The following is a 19,620-nucleotide window of genomic DNA, read 5'->3' on the forward strand; positions in this document are numbered from 1 at the left end:
CTTACGTACTAAACAATAATTTGTAAAAATTGATTCATTCTCTATCCAGTGATTTGTTGATATATGAATCTATGGAACTCTAAATAATAAATGATAAATATGCTGGATGTTGGACATTACATACAAAGCTGGGGGTTTATGATTCTCTCTATATATAAAAAAAAAAAAAGACGGAAGGTGGTGAGAATGTGACAAAGAGTATGTTTAAGTACCACCATATCAATGAGCTTTTAAGAGATCCACAGCTTGAAACAGCATGTCATCTTTCTTTTTCCAGGATGAGGAGCAATACTACAGAAGGCGCATTGTCCATCAGAAGGTAACAGTCACAGCAGCTAGTTTGTGACGGACAAGTTCGAAGTTTGATTCCCATCTCCTGCTAATATTTACAGCTAATTTTGCTGCAACTACCAAACTGGCATGTGTGCTGTGTCGTAGTTAGCGCATGAAGTTTGTGCTTGGTTCGTCCACTAGAGGCCACCCGGCATGCTAGTATAACAGCAGCTGCATGTGCAGCCTATCAGCTGCCCCCCACATTAGAATTAATGACCATACAGGTCGGAATGGGTGGCTCTGCCAGCCACTTATGTGTTGTCTGTGCTTTGTCTCTTATTTGTTTAAGCTTTTTCATGTAATACATTTACAGTGTGCTTGGGTTATCACGAATTCAATCTATTTGTTCTAGAAATTCTATATGTTCTTGATACTAAAACAATCATGCTTTTAAAAAATGATTCTCTCAACCATTGTTTCAAAACTGGCTTATATGATCTGTGATTGTTATTCTCCTTCTTCATACTGGCAGAGATGACAGCAGTTTACCATTATATCTACTTACTACTCTTGCCTACACACACATCTCTCTGCAGGAATCAACAACAGCCATATGTACAAACAAACTAATACACAATTATTCAGAACAACACTTTGAGACATTAAGCAGAACAAGTGTTCTGAAATAAGACCCAGTTTTTATCAGCATGTTATTTCAGCTCAAGTAATCAAAATATACCTCCAAATCTTCTCCTTCGCTGCCAAATGTATGTTCAAGAATCAGCAAGATGTATCTGTGTGTCTTAGCAGTTCCATCGCCAAATACTATTATTCTCCATGCAGTATACCTGACTATAGTCATAGCAACAGTAGCTACCAAGAAAGGACAAACATGTGTTCTTGGTGTCTTAAAATGAATGTGCTCAAGCTAATGAACTACACCCAACAGAAAATCTAGAAATGGTGGAAGGCTTTAATTAGCCTCCATGGAGGATGCAAGCCCTTAAGAGGTATTTACAATAGATAGATAGGTAGGCAGATAAATTTATTCATTTCACAACATACAATTTCTAACCATTATCGATTTGATATACTGCAGTCTTATCAGTATTTTTATATACCTTCTAAGATATTGCTACACAATTACATACTACAGTTTCCAGTACACAAAAGTTAATGTTTAATTTCCTTGTTCAAACTGTGAAACTATCCTCAAAGAATACTTCAGTACAAATAGTAACATTTTCCCACTGGATGGTGAGACGTAATCTTTTCAGTGAACCTAAATCCATGTTAAATATATTATTGCCGTTTGTTTTATTGTAAATTTTTAAACCCACATACTCTGGTGCTTGGGAATAGGGTTTTTAATGGTGTGTTGGAAGTTTAAAATTCTCTCTGTGGTGAGGGCTGTAGCTGTGGTCGAAACAAAAGAGTTAGATGAATGTTGAGTTTTATACAAGAACAACAATACCTCATACATGTAACGTGAAGGAGCAGATAGCATTTTCAGATTTTTTAACGGTGATCAATGTGATGCCTGTTGTTTGACAACAAACTTGTTGCTAATTATTATTATTATTATGTAATACTAGAAGTCTTGTGACATTTGCTGAATTTTCTCAGACAATTATGTCATTATGAATAACTGACTTAAAGTACGAATGATAGACTAGCTTTCTGATGCCATGCTTGTGGCACTTGACAAAACACACACTCCAGAAGCTAAGCTATTATGTATGTTTGCTAAGCAGTCAGTGTGTACTTTCCTATATCAATTTTTATCAAGATTTAGGCCAAAGAACTTAATATGGTTTGCTTCTGAGCTAGCTTGATCAATGCAAATTATGTTTATTTCACCTTAGTCTAATGATTTAGCTTCAAACTGCATGCTTTTGGTTTAAGTTACATTCAGTTTCAGTCCATTTTGATGGGACTAAAGTTCAGGTTTCTCTAAAGTATTTATGACACATTCCAAAATTCTTCCAGATATCTCATTTTGAATTAGAACTGATGTTATCATCAGCAAATACAACTGAATGATCATAAGTAGCAAGTGGTAACTCGTTTATGTAGAAAAGGAACAGAAAGAGACATAATTTCAAACCTGTGGGACTCGTTGGCCAATTGTTTTACAGTTTGAGGAGTAGTTTCTTGAATTTGAAGTTATAATTACTCCGTGTTTCCTTTTTAAAACAATGCATCTGATTCATATATCTAAAAATAAAGATGCTGCAACTTACCAAACGGAAGCATTGGTATGTTGATAGGAGACAATAAAAAACACACACACAAATTTCAAGCTTTCACAACCCACGATTGCTTCATCAGGAGAGAGGGAAGGAGAGGGAAAGACGAAAGGATGTGGGTTTTGAGGGAGAGGGTAAGGAGTCATTCCAATGCCGGGAGCGGAAAGCCGACTCCTTACCCTCTTCCTTAAAACCCACAGCCTTTCGTCTTTCCTTCTCCTTCCCTCTTTCCTGATGAAGCAACCGTGGGTTGCGAAAGCTTGAAATTTGTGTGTGTTTTTTATTGTCTCCTATCAACACACCAACACTTTCGTTTGGTAAGTTACAGCATCTTTATTTTTAGATATATTTTTCCCACGTGGAATGTTTCCCTCTATTATATTCATATCATTAATGCATCTGATTTGATATACAAGTGATTTGCATAGAAGTAAGGAGTGGTTCACTGAATCGAAAGCATTTGTTTGATCACAGGATATTCCCGTGATCTTTCTACCCTCATCTAATGAGAAGTATATCTTTTGAGTAAACTCATTCATTGCAATTACAGTGCTTCTTCCTTGTTGGTGTTGGAGCTGGCTTTTAAAAATTATGTCTATTACAGTAAGAAATGTTTTAGATTGTTTTGCTGCACTCTTTTAAAACACTTTAGAAAGTACCAGCGGAAGAGAGGCATGGCAGTAATTTCCCATATCCTCTGCCGATCTCTTTTGAATAGTGGTTTTATCTCAGCATATTTTAATGCATATGGAAAATATCCCTGCTCAAAAGATTGGTTTATGATAATTTAAATTGTTTGTGAAATGATATTACACATTCTCTTGATTACAGATGTGGGCATTTTTTTTTTAAAAAATGAAATTTCATTATCCACATCCTTTTGGTTGATTTTTTTCAAACTGTTTGAAAGGTGTTCTGGTCATTTACCAAGCTTATGAAATTTACATTGTCTTGATAGGCTGCTATACCTACATATGACCTCACTAGATTTTAAGAGAACTTGCTGAAACAATTTGACATGTGAATAGTGTTTATTACAGCATTCTCTTCAAAGCTAATTTTTAAAATCTCATGATTTTTAAGTTTGGTTCATAATTCTGACTGAAGAACTGACCACACTGCTTTTGTCTTATTACAGTGTTTAGAGGATGAAGATATTATTGGGCATTTTTTTAGGTGCAACTACTACTTTCCTGAATATGGCTTTATAGCATTTGACATACATAACTAAATCAGAATTTCTGTCGAAGTTTAACACATTGTGGAGTTTTCTTTTTCTGGTACTAGAAAATCTTATTCCTGGTGTAATCCAGTTAAGTTTACTGCTTACATTTCTTGCCAAAATCTAGGAGGAAAAGATTCATTAAACATATCTAAAAAAAATTTAAGAATTCGTTGCAGTTTATGGCATTTGCTGATAGCAGTCTATAAGCCAGCTTACAGTACTTAGTTTATTGTGAAATAAATCCATATTTATTGTAACTGGAAGCTCAATAAACAGAACTGTATGATCCAAAATACTTAGGTCTAAGCAGAACTTAATTTCATTTTCATACTGGTACTTTGCAATAATATTATCAGCGCAGGGCACTAATTTACTATTTTCTCTAGTGTGTTCAGAAAAGTTTAACTTGAAACCAGATTTCTTTTGGAATCACAGCTATCAGTAAATCCAGGAATTCTATAAATTGCTATAATCACATAAATCAGATCACTTAATTCTATGAGCAACTATCAAACACATTCTCTTCATTTAAATAACTTAAATATTCTCATACTTTAGAACATGCTGAAGGGGCAAAAAGAATGCAGGAACCTCCATGAGATTTGTTTCTTCTGCAAAAGCTGCTAGTTACCTTAACATTAGCAACACTATTTAAAACTTGTAAAAACCTTCTATTTCATGGTATGTACATTCAGGCAGTTATTTTGATATTTACACAATCTAAAAGTGGGATTTTAAGTTCACTGATTTTAGAGTATTTAAGGTTTGGTAGTTCTTCTGTTAAGCCACTGATATTCCAGAGCATCTGTAGAGCATTTTTGCTTTTTACTATGATTTATGTGCATCACTTCTTTGGTATCAATACTTTTGATTTTCCATTTGAACCTCTGCTGTGTCAATTGTACTGTCCCAGTTTCTCTTGCTTTTTTGGGTTTTACACACATCTATGAAGATTTTACTGAAATTCAGAGCACCTAATCTATTGAGGTGCAGGCCATCTCTCCAAACATTCATCATTTGAAAAGTTGTTTGGGTTAATGAACACTGCCACAAGACTGACACACTTTCCTGATACTGTTATTTATTCTGCTGATATACTGATGGTAAAAAATAAATAAAAAAATATTTTTCCTTCACCTGATTACTCAGCATAATGTCAGTAGCCTCTCAAGGCGATATACAAACTCAAGCTATATGGTGATGTAAAATATCTTGCAAGATAGGAATAGAATCTGTGATTGTGCTGATATTCCACATTTAGGTTCACTGCCCTTATCTTGAATTTTTCAGGCAGTTACTGGTACCAATGCCTCCATGCTTTCTTAAATGATTACGGCAACATTACAAAGTCAAGTATATAGCACATGGGTTTTGATATGGATCCTTAAGTCCACTGCTTTCATAGCAAATACAGAAACTAAAAAGGGAACTACAGGCTGTAATGAGACAGAAAGGATGTCAGTTACTCAGTCAATAAAACTAAGCAATAAATGGCGAAAAATAGTTTTGTATGTTCAGTAAAATAAATTCGGAATCAACTTCGAGCCAAGGTAGGCTCAATCCAAGAAGTCTCAAAAACAAATATTAAGGCATTGGCAAAGCACTAGAACAAAAGATAAACCATTTGAACTATTGCTTTACATGAATATGTATGGGACACAACCGAAGCAAGTCAGATCACAAGTCAAGTATACGCTGATCAAATAATTGCCTTATTGGTGCTCTGAAGCTCTTTTGTTTCACTTTTTTCCTCGTAACCAGTAGTACACGTTCTAGCATGATAAAAATATAATTTAGATACAGGAGAGGTCTGCTACTACCTACCATTGATATAAAACTGAGAGAAGTCACAGTTGCATAAATAGCAAACAAACTATTTGAATACAATGAATTTAATGTCGAAAGTATATTTATTTATTTGGGCAATACCAAACTATATACATTTGAATTCATTACAGAGTACAGGGGCAATATGCAAAAAAGACAACAATATGGTAGGCTATAAGATAAATAATTTAAATCTACAATGCGCTTCTAAAATTACCATCAATAGAATTATTCACTTCCTTTATTTGCAATAGGGAACTTCCACGCCATTTTACAAGGAATCAGAAACTGAGCATTTCTTTCAATGCTTATAAAAATGATTTCATAATATTGACAGCATTCTTCTTCAGTCTTCACATTCTGCAGGCCATCCCGCAATATATATCAAGTCTAGCAGAGAGCAACATGAAATCAATGGTGACCCACGAAAACTGTAGCAAATTTGTTTCAAAGGATGAGGTATTTTACTTTCATAGGTCAATATACCAACCAGTAGCTATCTTTGTTGTTACTACATTTCTTACAAAGGAATTATCGCCACCAACACACTAAACAGAACAGCAAACTTTGGGACAACGTCAGCTGCAAGTCGTGCTTTCCCGTCATCGTTGTACTATACTCCCAACATTAGAAGTCATAGCCAAGTTGACAGTAATCATGACATAATCCTACACTAATTACTCAGATAATTATTGTGTAACATGCATATAATTCAGCATTCTGTCAAATGCTTTACATTCTGAGGGAAAGAACATCTAAATGGTTGTAATATGTACTTCTTATGTAGCCTCGATTACAAACTATCATCGATTTTTGTGCGCTCACTGAAGCATTACTGTATGTAAATGCATAAACGTCATTTTTCTTAAACTAATGTCAATCTTTAAGACATAAATTCAAGGAGTGATCATGTGCGCTTTTCATGAATGTTGGATACAGCTTATCAATGAAACATACTGATTACGTATCCACAGTGACATCAAAATAATATGTAAATCAATTACTTTGTAGCTTACCTCTACTGTCATCCAAATGCCTTCGAAATAACTCAACATAAACAGAAATCAACAAATCAATTATTTACTGGTCAGTGTCACGCATCTTGCACTGTTTTGTTTTACGGGTTTCTTCAAGACAGATGTAGCAGTTCCTGTAAACATGCCAGGTTCATATTGAATTAAGTGTAATTAATTAAAATTAAAAAGTTGTGAACTGTTGAATTCTGCCCGCATTCGCTTTCCACATTTTCGATTCTTGTCACCGCAAATCACGATTATCGATAATGTGTTTCGAGAACGATAGAACGATAATTATACGATATATATCGATTATGGTTTTCGGCGGGTCTGCGTTAGTCGCCGACAGGCTGGTGTCACTGGTGGAAGAGTTGTGCTTGTGGTTAGTTGTGTTCGTGGTGTTACATAATCGACGAAGATGCCCGTAAGACGAAGATGTAAGCTCCTAGTTAAATCAGCGGCGTTATCTCTGCAACAAAACAAGAACTTCTCGTACAGAGTTCAACAGTGTGTGTCGAAAACTGCAAAAGGGAAGGTCCTTTCCTCAGAGAGAAGACTTGGCTGTTACTTGTCAGATGCGTGTAGCACTATTTCAACAAACAGAAGATTCTGTACCGGCGCTAACGGCCTTAAAATGAGATTCGTTCAGTTTACTACTAGAGAAAACGGACCACAGAGATTGGGTGTACAGTTGTCGCAAGAGGACGACATTATAGATGTTAGCGGCGTAGACCATTCTGTCCCCAATGGTCTTGTTCAGTTTTTGCAGGCGGGACCGGGGCTGTTGGAGAGAGCTAAAAGGTAGGTAAACCACCTGTTTACATCAGTGAATTACAATATGCCTCTGCATGAAGTTTTGTATTAAAACAGTAATTTGCATTTACATGTACAGCAGCTGTCGTTTTTTAAGGGTGTTGCTCATTTTACCACCTGACTACTGCAACCGTGCAGTAATTCATTGAATTATACCATACGATAGAACCCCAGTTGCTCTCCAGGTTTTTTTCCTGACCCATATGTTCACTTACATCTCCTTTAGATGTCGAAACGTGTGGTCAACAAAGAGGGGAAACCCATTTTGTTTTACAGGTACGGAGATACAACATAAATTATTACGCAAACACAGATAAAGAGAAAACAAGAATTTCAAAATAGAGAAAGATTATGTAAACAATTCTAAATCCCGCGGTGCTCAGATTCGATATTACACTGCAGCTGTCTCGATAACTGCTAAAGTGAGCTGGGCAGGGTAGGTGTACACCGTTGCGTATTTTGACGTTGAATGTCAATTTTTAGCTAGAAATCGTTCTTATATGTGGGCTGTAAGCACCAGTCACGTTAATTAAATTTGTTCAGCTGTTTGTCTGCAGTCTGCCCCCTCCCTGAAACTAGTTGGGCGCATATTTGTTCGCTTCTACTTAAGTGCTTGAGTGTCCATCAAACGTACTTCCAGATACGATTACTAAATACAACAGCACCAGACAATAGCGGTTATTATTATAATACATTTCAGTGGCTGCCATTAGAGAAAGTAATGTAGAGCTGGCAGTAAGAGTGAGCAGCAGCTCATACGGAGAGCTAAAGCACACCAGAAAAACACCGGAATGGTTCCTTTGAAAGAGCATGGCCAATTTTCTTCACCATCCTTGAATCGTTCAAAGCGTGTACGCCATCTCAAAGGCCAGTTTACCCAGAAGTGACAAGCTCCATGTTAAACCTTGTAGTGTTCACCTCGGAAATTCTGGACACCAGGATCACGATGACCCCCAATTATTTGCTGGAGAAATTGCGAATATTTTATACTGAAACTGGCCTTTCGTACGATAAACGCATTTTATTTCGCCTCTGTCATTTACTATTTCAGTCAATATTAGAATTGAAACTTTCTGGGGGATTGAAACTGTGTGCTAGACCGAGACTCGAACTCGAGACCTGTGCCTTTCGCGGGCAAGTGCTTGCCCGCGAAAGGCAAACGACCCGAGTTCGGGTCTCGGTCCGGCAAGAAAGTTTAATGCCAGGAAGTTTCATATCAGCGCACACTTCACTGCAAAGTGAAAATTTTATTGTGGAACAACAGTATTATTGCATGCAAAATTCGAGACAAACTGTCGTGGAAGCTTTTCAATAGAGAGACTTGAAAGTGATCCGGATCCAAAGATTTTATTCGCAGTTTAGTCAGATGAACGTGTTGTTCAATTAATGAAATAGACATATATCACACAAATAATTCGAAATTTTCTCAATTATTCATAAATTAAATCATTATTTCCACACTCTTAGCACAACTTAGCTCTGTTGCTACATTTACCGAATACCAACAATGTTTTCCTGTGCTTTCATTGCGAGCGTATGAATCGTATTGTGCCTTGAAGACCCAGCCTGTAAAGTTCTGGGAACACTCCACAGTAAGCGGCTTTTGAAGAACATAAGAAATGCATCTATTCACACTTGCTTGCATACGTACATTTGGCAGTTTTCCACGAAAGTTTGCAAAGATCTACAGAGAGATTCTGTAGGAACCCCCGTACTGGATTCTAACAATTGGGGTTGACCATTCCATACAGAATCATTGCATTGATACCGTACCTGCCTGATCCATTTTGGCGAACCACAGACAAAGCTCCCAACTTCGTTTTTTGTCTCCCCACGGCACAATACTGATCAAAGGTATCAGATCTCCCTTGATCATGCTGTATATAACTCCATCTGTGGTTTTTCAGTCCCGTCATCAGTAGTGATGTCTCTGTGCGTGGTCGACAAAGGGACAACAACCTTATTAAACCAATTACCAGCGTTCATTCTTCGCTTTATACAGTTTATAGGTTCAGAAAGTTTTCGTACTTAGTATTCCGGTAGATTTGTTTCTTTCTTTACTGCAACAGTGTGAACTTCACCATTTGTCATATAATACTCATAGGCATTGTTCATCATTACAATTTTCATGTCATATCTATTTGTATATATTTTATCCATAATGGTTGCAGTTAAACTTGTGACTGTTCCTGTTTAGGGTGTAGAATAAAAACCGCTACCAGTCACAATAGGTGATTTTATTTAACACACAACCGGTTTCGGGCTTGTGCCCATCTTTAGGTGGTTTATATTCAGGTACATGTTTCCGAGCTCAGGGCTGGAGATGACTGTTTTAAATGAATCCCCTTCTATTGTGAGTGGCAGCGGTTTTTACTCTATACCATATTTTTTTTTTAGTTTGTGTCATATGGACTTTGAAAGCGCAGTTACCCTGGAAACCAACAAACTGCTGATCTATAGTAAGAATGCGGACTGTATAATGGTTTGCATTTACTTATAAAGGTGTTCCACAAATCTCTGATAGGATCCAGCTCATGAACGGGGGGTGAGCCAAAAATATAAACCTGAAGTTTTTTATAAGGTTATTTAAGATTCAGAAAAATTCACCCACACGGACTTATTTTTTTATATAGGCCCCTGAACGGGAAAGACATTTTTCCCAGCGGATAGGAAGTTTCTTGATCGCGTTTTCGTAAAATGAACGTGGCTGTGACAGCAACCAGTTGCGCATGAACACTTCGGCAGTGCTATAGTTGTCTTATCTGTGTCAGACTGCTTGCTTTATTGGGCCAAACAAACGAAAATCGCAGGGTTACACGTCAGGACAGTAGGGAGGACATTTTAGTGTGGTCCAGAACAATTCCTGAATTTTTTGTTGAGATCGAGCAGCTGTGTGGCTTCGGGCATTGTCCTGAAGCACGATCACATCCCATACTGGAATAGCGCACCTTTTCTGACGATATGCACATTTTGTTTGATCCAAAAGTTGTCATTAGGATGCAGCGTTCATAATATGACGTTCGTGGGGAAAATCAATGAGAAAGAACTCCTTTAAGAACGAACAAGACCGTTGCACGGAGAGTTTTTGGCTTTTATGGACGCAGATTCGTCCTTTTTGCGCCAATCCATACTGCCTTCTTTAGATTCCGGAGTATAATGATTCACCCATATTTCATCGCAGGTCACAAGTCGGTGAAAAAAAAAGTTCCCCTTCAGTTTGGTGGCGTGTAAGTAGCCGTTTGCACACCTTGAAACGACGCGGTGAGAAGACAAGCCACCCATCTTGCGGACGCCTTCCGTAATCCAAAGCTGTCTGTTATGATAGCCTGAGCACTACCTCAGTAGCAATTTCAGCAACTTTTATTTGGCGATCGTCTTCAACAAGTTGGTTAACAATGCGAATATTCTCCTCAATCGTGCTGGTCCTGGGAAGATGTCGGTCATTCTCAACTGTTTCTAGTCCTCGTAAAAGGTGTTTATGGCGTGCTACACCGTTATCTTTCCCAGGGTGTTGTCCCCGAATTATGCCGCAAGTCTTCAAAATTTCGGATGGTTTTACGTCCTCCGCCGTGAGAAACTTAATCATAATCTCTTACGCAACAGTATCTATTGCTCTGACATTGCGATTCTGACTAAAGAAATGATAAAACGATCTAACTGTGGAGGACATCACTGGAAACGAAAGCAACAATGAGCAAAGGGCGCGCCGCTCGCCATTTACAAAAGGCGCGTAAAACAAGAACTCTGGTTTATATTTGATTGTAGTTGAACATCGAATCTTAGGCAAGAGAGACACTTAGTAGCTCGGGAAGGACTTTTGTTGAAGTTTCGAGAACATACCTTCACCTAGAGTCAAGCAGTATATTGCTCCCTCCTACGTATATCTCGCGAAGAGACCACGAGCATAAAATCAGAGAGATTAGATCCCACACAGAGACATACCGACAATCTTTCTTTCCACGAACAATACGAGACTGGAACAGAAGGGAGAACCGATAGAGGTACTCAAAGACTTGCGGAGTATGGATGTAGATGTGTATGTGAGAAACTTGAAGAGCCTAATGCCCATTGTTGCACAAGACAGTGCAATGACAAAATAGTCAGAACATAAAACTAAATTCAGTTTACTGTTGTTGATTAGTCCTCCAGTTTAATATAAGCTTATGAGAACAAGTAACCTCATCCAGATTCGTCACATGAGTTAAATTCTGATTAGAACCATGGAGACATGTAACTTGAATGTTTTGAATGGTGAATGTTAAAATTTATTCTCAGTTGACTGTTCTGCCAGTAAATTTCGTGCAGTTTTTTCTGACTCCACATTCTTCACGTTGCCCTTCAGTGCCTGGAATATGGACTACAATGTTGTAGGCAATTAACCGGGCTCTTCTATAGGAACATCTGTGTTGAGACAACGACCATTATTGCCATGGACGACTCTGTTTTCTTCATCGCTGTACGAAGATTTGGCAGGCTGGTGTTTCGCCATTTTCCAGAAATGCTGCAGGAACATGAGCTTCAGAATCACTTTCCTCAGGAAATTCACTTAAGTGTTTTCAAGATTAAGTTCTCATAATGTCTCCCGTATAGCATCTTCCGTTAGTAAAACGACAAACCTAAGTGCAATTTTGACATAAATGTACTGCATACTCAGTCACAGAAGGTACACATTGTTTACCCCAAGGTAGCAGTGACCCTTAACTGTCAAATTAAACAATCATGATTTCCAACTTGGAACGTCCATCGCGCATTAGATCTCAGTCAATACTGAATATACGTTGGCAGTGGGCATTGTATGTGCCGTGGCGCATTCACTGTAACAAAAAAATAAAAAAAAAAAAAATCCCGAGTCAGGCTGGTTCTTGCTGTTACCCCTCCTAGTACGGCTTGGGCCAATATTATCCCATAAACACGTTGGAAATGTATATATCTCCCCTGTTTTCAAAAGCATTATTTTCAAAATAATGACTTTCCCTCTGTGTCGATTGTATCCAATGACGCCTCGTTCATTTTTATAGATACAGCACATTAAAATGTATGCACGATTTTTGCGCTGAGTACCACTGGGTGACTATCACCCCAATTAAAATTGTTTGCTTCTTGAATGTTAGATTTATGAAAATTGAATGATTATAGTTGTATTGAATAGCTGATATTCGAAACACTTCCAATAATGAAAATATCATTTCGCGCTTATTTTTGTACCGAGTGTTTCTTGCTTCAGCTGTTGTACTCTTCAAAATACCAATGACCCGATAAGCACATTGGAAATATGTGTATCATGTTTTCAAAACTATTATTTTTAAAATGTATGACGTTATGCCTCTGAGTCAATTGTATAGAATTATGTTTTGCTCAGTTTTATATACAACACATTAAGTTTAGTTCATGGTTTATTGCACTGACGAGGAGAACATGGCAAGTGCCATAAACCGATTTCCCAGAAGCTTCACTCGGTTAAAGAACAGTCAGAATAAGCGAACATGTTAAGACCTATCCGTAGTTACTCGACCGTTTCTGAGAGACTGTTAAAGTTTCCGACGTAATTTAGATGTCTTGGAGCGCAAGAAAATTACATCCAAAATAGTGGGACAGTGGCTATCGTCGTGGCCTCTCACTTTTTCTCCCGGTGTTCAAAACCTGATTATTGTTTTTTATTTATTTTCATTTATCAACCCATTACTTTACTACAGGAGTAGGGTTGCCATATATAGCCGGGACCTCGTCCGGACACTGACATAGGGCTATAGAATTGAATTAGTTGGTGCATCGTATTTTTCGGAAGATTGTTTTTATTTATTTCCATTTATCAATCCATTACTTTACTACAGGAGTAGGTTTGCCATATATAGTCAGGACCTCGTCCGGACACTGACATGAGGCTGTAGAATTGAATTAGTTGGTGCATCGTATTTTTCGGAAGATTTCGCCTTTTTCCGTTTTACGTTTTTATAAAACTCCAAGCAAGTCAGCTCCAATTAAACTGGCACTGTAAGACTGATTCCTACAGTCCCTGGTAGCAATCTAATTCTTTCATCAGTCATGTGGGCCGACGTAGCGAAAATACTCATTCCACAGTGCAGTTGTATGCGGGAAAACAAATCCTCGCAGTTAACATTTCCGTTCACGATTTTCCGTTTTCTTAATAAAGCAAATCTACCTTTCTTCCACGGAGTGTTTAGACTTCAATCCATTAATCACCCAAGCTGGTGTTTCAGAAGCCGTTATCCAATCAGATACCTGATATTTATTCAAATAAATACCAAAGTAATCAATTGCTATGGTATAGAAAGCCATTGCCTCTTCCTCAAATTTCGAAATTAATTATTTCTTGTTTAGGGTTCTCCTCCTTTCATTTGTCCAAATTTATATTGCTTTGCACGCCAATAAAACTGGCGGTCTTCCTTTCATTCAGACAACTTTGATTGTCTGTTAATATATTTCTAATTTCAGCTATCGAGACTTAATTCTTCAACGCTTTTTATATTTTTTTCAAGCGGAACCAAGCTTCAGTTCAGAAACATGAAGCAAATTTTACATTGCGGCATTCTGTTTTATGGTACAGCGAAGAGAACTGACTGACTTGATGATGCTTGACAAATTTATGAGTTACTATTAGTTCTTGTTTAATGACCGTAGAAATAGTCTTGGGCGTCTATGCTAACGTGAATCTATTCGTATGATTCTGCACAGAAATGTGACGCCTCACACCTGTCTTACCTCCGTGAGTTACTGAGATGAAACAGCTACTAATCTCACACAACGCTTCTTGATCGGTACGTCCCTTCTTGACTAAAGACCGCCCTTTTCTGTAATCATCCGAAAAGTGACGCTTTCTCTTTCCATCCTTAGGCATTGTCGAAAGCTGTAAGTTTATTAGACGGTAAACAGTCGACAATAACACTTTGTTCATCGAAGTACACGTCACTATACACTTCACGCCCTATATACTTGCAGTAAGTATTGCAAACATTACCAACTTGCACTCGCTGTTTGTATTGCGTTTAGGAAGAATAGTCTTATCAGATCGCTACTCGAATGGGAACTGCCCGATTCTTCCTTGTGGCGCTGCTTAAATACTTCCAACCCCACACCACTGGAGAGGTCTGGTATTTGCTCGAACGATGGCCGCTAGAAGTAGAATGTGCTTGCTTTGTCGATACAGGATACTCAACATGCAACACCAACTGTAAGACGACCTTTTCAACATACACTTGTTGACCTAACAGTAAGTAAAACTAACTGCGGCTTGTACTTACATGCTGCGCTAGTAGATAGCGTTCGTTACTTTAGTTCTTGAGCCAAGCTCATAACAGTGTTTTGCATAATCGGGACAAAATTGGGTCTTGTCGGGACAAGAAGGTGACGATCCCGATATATCGGAACGAATGACAACGCGCGTGTGTGTGTGTGTGTGTGTGTGTGTGTGTGTGTGTGTGTGTGTGTGTGTGTGTCGGGGGGTATTTCCAGGGGCTACATTCTTTTTAAATTCTCATTCTTCTATCATTTCTTATATTATTTCCTATATTTTATTCTTAGGTTTATTCTTCAGCCCCCAGGGGTAGACAACATTCCATTAGAACTACTAACAGCCTAGGGAGAGCCAGTCCTGACAAAACTCTACCATCTGGTGAGCAAGATGTATGAGACAGGCGAAATACCCTCAGACTTCAAGAAGAATATAATAATTCCAATTCCGAAGAAAGCAGGTGTTGACAGATGTGAAAATTACCGAACTATCAGTTCAATAAGTCACGGCTGCAAAATACTAACGCGAATTCCTTACCGACGAATGGAAAACCTGGTAGAAGCCGACCTCGGGGAAGATCAGTTTGGATTCCGTAGAAATATTGGAACACGTGAGGCAATACTGACCCTACGACTTATCTTAGAAGAAAGATTAAGGAAAGGCAAATCTACGTTTCTAGCATTTTTAGACTTGGAGAAAGCTTTTGACAATGTTGACTGGAATACTCTCTTTCAAATTCTGAAGATGGCAGGGCTGAAATACAGGGAGCGAAAGGTAATTCGCAATCTGAACAGAAACCAGATGGCAGTTATGAGTCGAGGGGCATGAAACGGAAGCAGTGTTTGGGAAGGGAGTGAGACAGGGTGTAGCCTCTCCCCGATGTTATTCAATCTGTGTATTGAGCAACCAGTAAAGGAAACAAAAGGAAAATTCGGATAAGGTATTAAATCCATGGAGAAGAAATAAAAACTTTTAGGTTTACCGATGTAATTGTAATTCTGTCAGAGACAGCAAAGGACTTGGAAGAGCAGTTGAACGGAATGGATAGTGTCCTGAAAGGAGGATATAAGATGAACATCAACAAAAGCAAAACAGGGATAATGGAATGTAGTCGAATTAAGGCGGGTGATGCTGAGGGAATTAGATTAGGAAATGAGACACTTAAGTAGTAAAGGAGTTTTGCTCTTTGGGGAGCAAAATAACTGATGATGGTCGAAGTAGAGAGGATATAACATGTAGACTGGCAATGGCAAGGAAAGCGTTTCTAAAGAAGAGAAATTTGTTAACATCGAGTATAGATTTAAGTGTCAGGTAGTCGTTTCTGAAAGTATTTGTATGGAGCGTAGCCATGTATGGAAGTGAAACATGGACGATAAATAGTTTGGACAAGAAGAGAATAGAAGCTTTTGAAATGTGGTGCTACAGAAGAATGCTGAAGATTAGATGGTTAGATCACATAACTAATGAGGAGGTATTGAATAGAATTGGGGAAATGAGGAGTTTGTGGCACAACTTAACTAGAAAAAGGGATCGGTTGGTAGGACATGTTCTGAGGCAACAAGGGATCACCAATTTAGTATTGGAGTGCAGCTTGGAGGGTAAAAATCGCAGAGGAGACCAAGAGATGAATACACAAAGTAGATTCAGAGGGATGTAGGTTGCAGTAGGTACTGGGAGATGAAGAAACTTGCACAGGATAGAGTAACATGGAGAGCTGCATCAAACCAGTCTCAGGACTGAAGACCACAACAACAACATTATTCAGGAAGATCTGGTACGTCCCCTTGGAATGATACGGATCTTAGAAACGTTCGGAGCATAGAAACGCCGAACACCAAGGCAGGTCTGCCACAGTAACATTTCCTCGTTCGAATCTCTCACGAAAGTAACATCGTTGACTTTGATGAAGATTTGACGCATTGGCAATAGCCGGCCGCGGTTCTAGTCGCTACAATCGCAGGTTCGAATCCTGCCTCGGGCATGGATGTGTGTGATGTCCTTAGGTTAGTTAGGTTTAAGTAGTTCTAAGTTCAAGGGACTGTCAATCAGATGTTAAGTCCCATAGTGCTCAGAGCAATTTGAACCAGTAAGTACATAATATTTCGAATAGGAAGCTATCTCTGGAAACTTATAATTTCCGTGGTAGGTAGGTATGCAACAGGGTAGTCGTGGTGGGGAGTGGTTACGTCGTATCGGGTGGTGTCATTTGACGTCAGTCCTACCTCTCTGAATTGGTTCGAGCCTCATTCACGTGTGTCTGAGTGTTAGATCAACACGGTTGAGTACACGTTTGCATGATACGCCGACGTGATTCTTATGAATGGCGAAGCTTACAGTAATGGAAGAACCGCCCGCGGCCTTTATCGAGATGTTTTTCCACAACGTCCGACTCCATCGCATACCATTTTCGCCACAGTTACGCAACGGCCTCGAGAAAGGGCGCTTTCTCTGTCAGAAGGCGTGACAGTAGTTCTCCGCACACGCGAGTCGGAACAGGCCGTACTGCATCACGTTGAAGAGAACCCGTCAACGAGAACACGAGCAGTTTCTTTCGATGTCAACGAGTGGAATTGTAAAACAAGTTATGTATTGGGTCACGCCTAATCAATTACTTGTAAAAGTGGCCGCGTTTCCAACTTGTTTTCGAATGGCTGTAGCACGGAAATGGTACGTTTCCGTACGCGGGTTCTAATTCAAAATACAGGGTGTCCCAAAAAGAATGACCCGATTTTAAATAGAATTATTTATTAGGAAGAAGGGCTTAACACCACCAAATTGCATACTAAATTACTCAGAAAAGACAGAAGTTTATAAAAATCCATCATAAATGTTCAATATGTCCTCCATTGGCTGCACGGACGACATCTAGCCGATAGCCGAATTCATCCCAAAATGAGCGTTAGTTGTCTTCTGTCGCTGAAGCTACAGCAGTTGATATTCTGGTTTTTAGGTCATCGATGCCACGAGGTAAGGGAGGAACGTAAACACATTGTTTAACATATTCCCACAGGAAGAAATCACATGTTGTTAAGTCAGGGGACCTAGGAGGCCAAGAGTGTAAAGCATGGTCTCGCGGTCCTGTACGCCGTATCCAACGATGAAGCACGTTCGCATTGAGGAAACTGCGCTCGTCCAGGTCAGCGCTCGTAGCGACATCTAGCGGATTTTTTCTGGAACTCTAGACCATGCCGATTACATCTAGCGCTGTTTCAGTTACCTAGTGACATTTATTTGTCTCAATATTATTACAAGTTAAAATCGCGTGATTCTTTTTGAGACACCCTGTATTATGGGCTCACTGCGCTCCACAAGTCCTAGAAGATCGCAACAGGAATAGCCGAACACCCTGCATACTGTGAGAAGTAATGGTCAGATGACACTCCCTCTGGGCACGATCGAAGTTAATTTTGCGTCTGAAGATTTCTCTCCGTTAAAAAATGACACGCTATGTTCTGTTTGCTCAGAACGCTTCAGTCCAATCACAAAATTGGTCTGATATTCCGTATGCTATTCTGTTCATCAAGCGGCAGTGTGGAACTGTATCGAACATCTTCTGGAAGTCGAGGAACACGTCCTCCGGGTCTTGTGGACAAAGAGAGCGAGCTGGGATTCACACTATCGATGTTTGGAGCATCCCGCATTAAACCTGTAATGTAGCATATTTTATAGTGTTATTCGGGCCTACGTTCTGGAGCCATATAGACTTCTGTACTGAACTTATGCTCCAAATTCATCGAACCCCGCGAATAACTATAGCAACCAACTTTGACTGGGAGCCGTGTCATTATACAAAGGAAGCGGCTGTTCAGATAGTCACACTACGGCAATTTCCGCACGATCGTTAAAATCTCATATCTATAAATGCTATTCTGCAGCAGTTCATTAAGTAAAATGTAAGATGTCACTCTCAGATGGGGTAAAGTAACTAATTGTTGGATAATTATCAATGAAACATACGGCATGTTTCATTTACGAAAGGTAGAGTGATTGGGGAAATTGCTCACTGAGATGAAGACTGATGCGCAATTGATCTACGTACATTATAAGCAAAGTGAAACCTGCAATTAGTTTATTCATGATAGAGTAATTTTAGACCTAGCAAAAAACGTCTTCTCTGGCCGATTACTATCGATAAAAGGGACAGTGTCAGGAAATCACTATGGCGGGTTTAATACCAAAATCGATGAAAACCGTCTGTTTGTTTGAAAAATCTGATAGATTCCAGAAAGCATAAAATATTGGCATAACATAATTTTTAACTACTTGTATCATCCTCAGAAGACACCGTCTGTCGTAACTTTTCAGGCGCTATCGTAGCACAATTGCTTCGATTTCCCATAATCATAAATTAATCATGTAAATGGACAGCTTGTTGCTATGTTGTTCGTTGAGAAAGTGTACTGTAATTGTTAAACTGACTCGTTCCAAACCTTAGTGAGGTCGCCGTTAGGACGACGGAACTTGCGAATGCCGTTGGTGGGGAGGCTTGCGTGCCTCAGCGATACAGATAGCCGTACCGTAGGTGCAACCACAACGGAGGGGTATCTGTTGAGAGGCCAGACAAACGTGTGGTTCCTGAAGAGGGGCAGCAGCCTTTTCAGTAGTTGCAAGGGCAACAGTCTGGATGATTGACTGATCTGGCCTTGTAACAATAACCAAAACGGCCTTGCTGTGCTGGTACTGCGAACGGTTGAAAGCAAGGGGGAACTACAGCCGTACTATTTCCCGAGGGCATGCAGCTTTACTGTATTATTAAATGATGGCGTCCTCTTGGGTAAAATATTCCGGAGGTAAAATAGTCCGCCATTCGGATCTCCGGGCGGAGACTACTCAGGAGGACGTTGTTATCAGGAGAAAGAAAACTGGCGTTCTACGGATCGGAGCGTGGAATGTCAGATCCCTTAATCGGGCAGGTAGGTTAGAAAATTTAAAAAGGGAAATGGATAGGTTAAAGTTAGATATAGTGGG

At 39.1% G+C, this 19,620-nt stretch overlaps 2 protein-coding genes across 3 annotated transcripts in view; one reads left to right on the forward strand and one right to left on the reverse strand.

Annotated features, from left to right (window-relative positions):
* The window catches only part of LOC126473711 (BLOC-1-related complex subunit 5), a 77,145-nt gene extending 70,322 nt beyond the window's left edge, over window positions 1-6,823 (reverse strand). For both annotated transcript variants that reach the window (XM_050100953.1, XM_050100954.1), the window contains exon 1: window positions 6,591-6,823. The gene's annotated coding sequence lies outside the window, so the exon portion shown is untranslated. The remainder of the gene's footprint in view (window positions 1-6,590) is intronic.
* An 89-nt stretch (window positions 6,824-6,912) lies between these two features.
* Window positions 6,913-19,620, forward strand: part of LOC126473710 (fumarylacetoacetate hydrolase domain-containing protein 2) — a 144,726-nt gene continuing 132,018 nt past the window's right edge. The window contains exon 1 of the mRNA XM_050100952.1: window positions 6,913-7,391. Within this exon, the coding sequence (XP_049956909.1) occupies window positions 7,009-7,391 (383 nt within the window). The 5' untranslated portion in view covers window positions 6,913-7,008. The remainder of the gene's footprint in view (window positions 7,392-19,620) is intronic.

The sequence above is a fragment of the Schistocerca serialis genome, chromosome 4 (genome assembly GCF_023864345.2).
Source record: "Schistocerca serialis cubense isolate TAMUIC-IGC-003099 chromosome 4, iqSchSeri2.2, whole genome shotgun sequence".
NCBI classification, from domain to species: Eukaryota; Metazoa; Arthropoda; class Insecta; order Orthoptera; family Acrididae; genus Schistocerca; species Schistocerca serialis.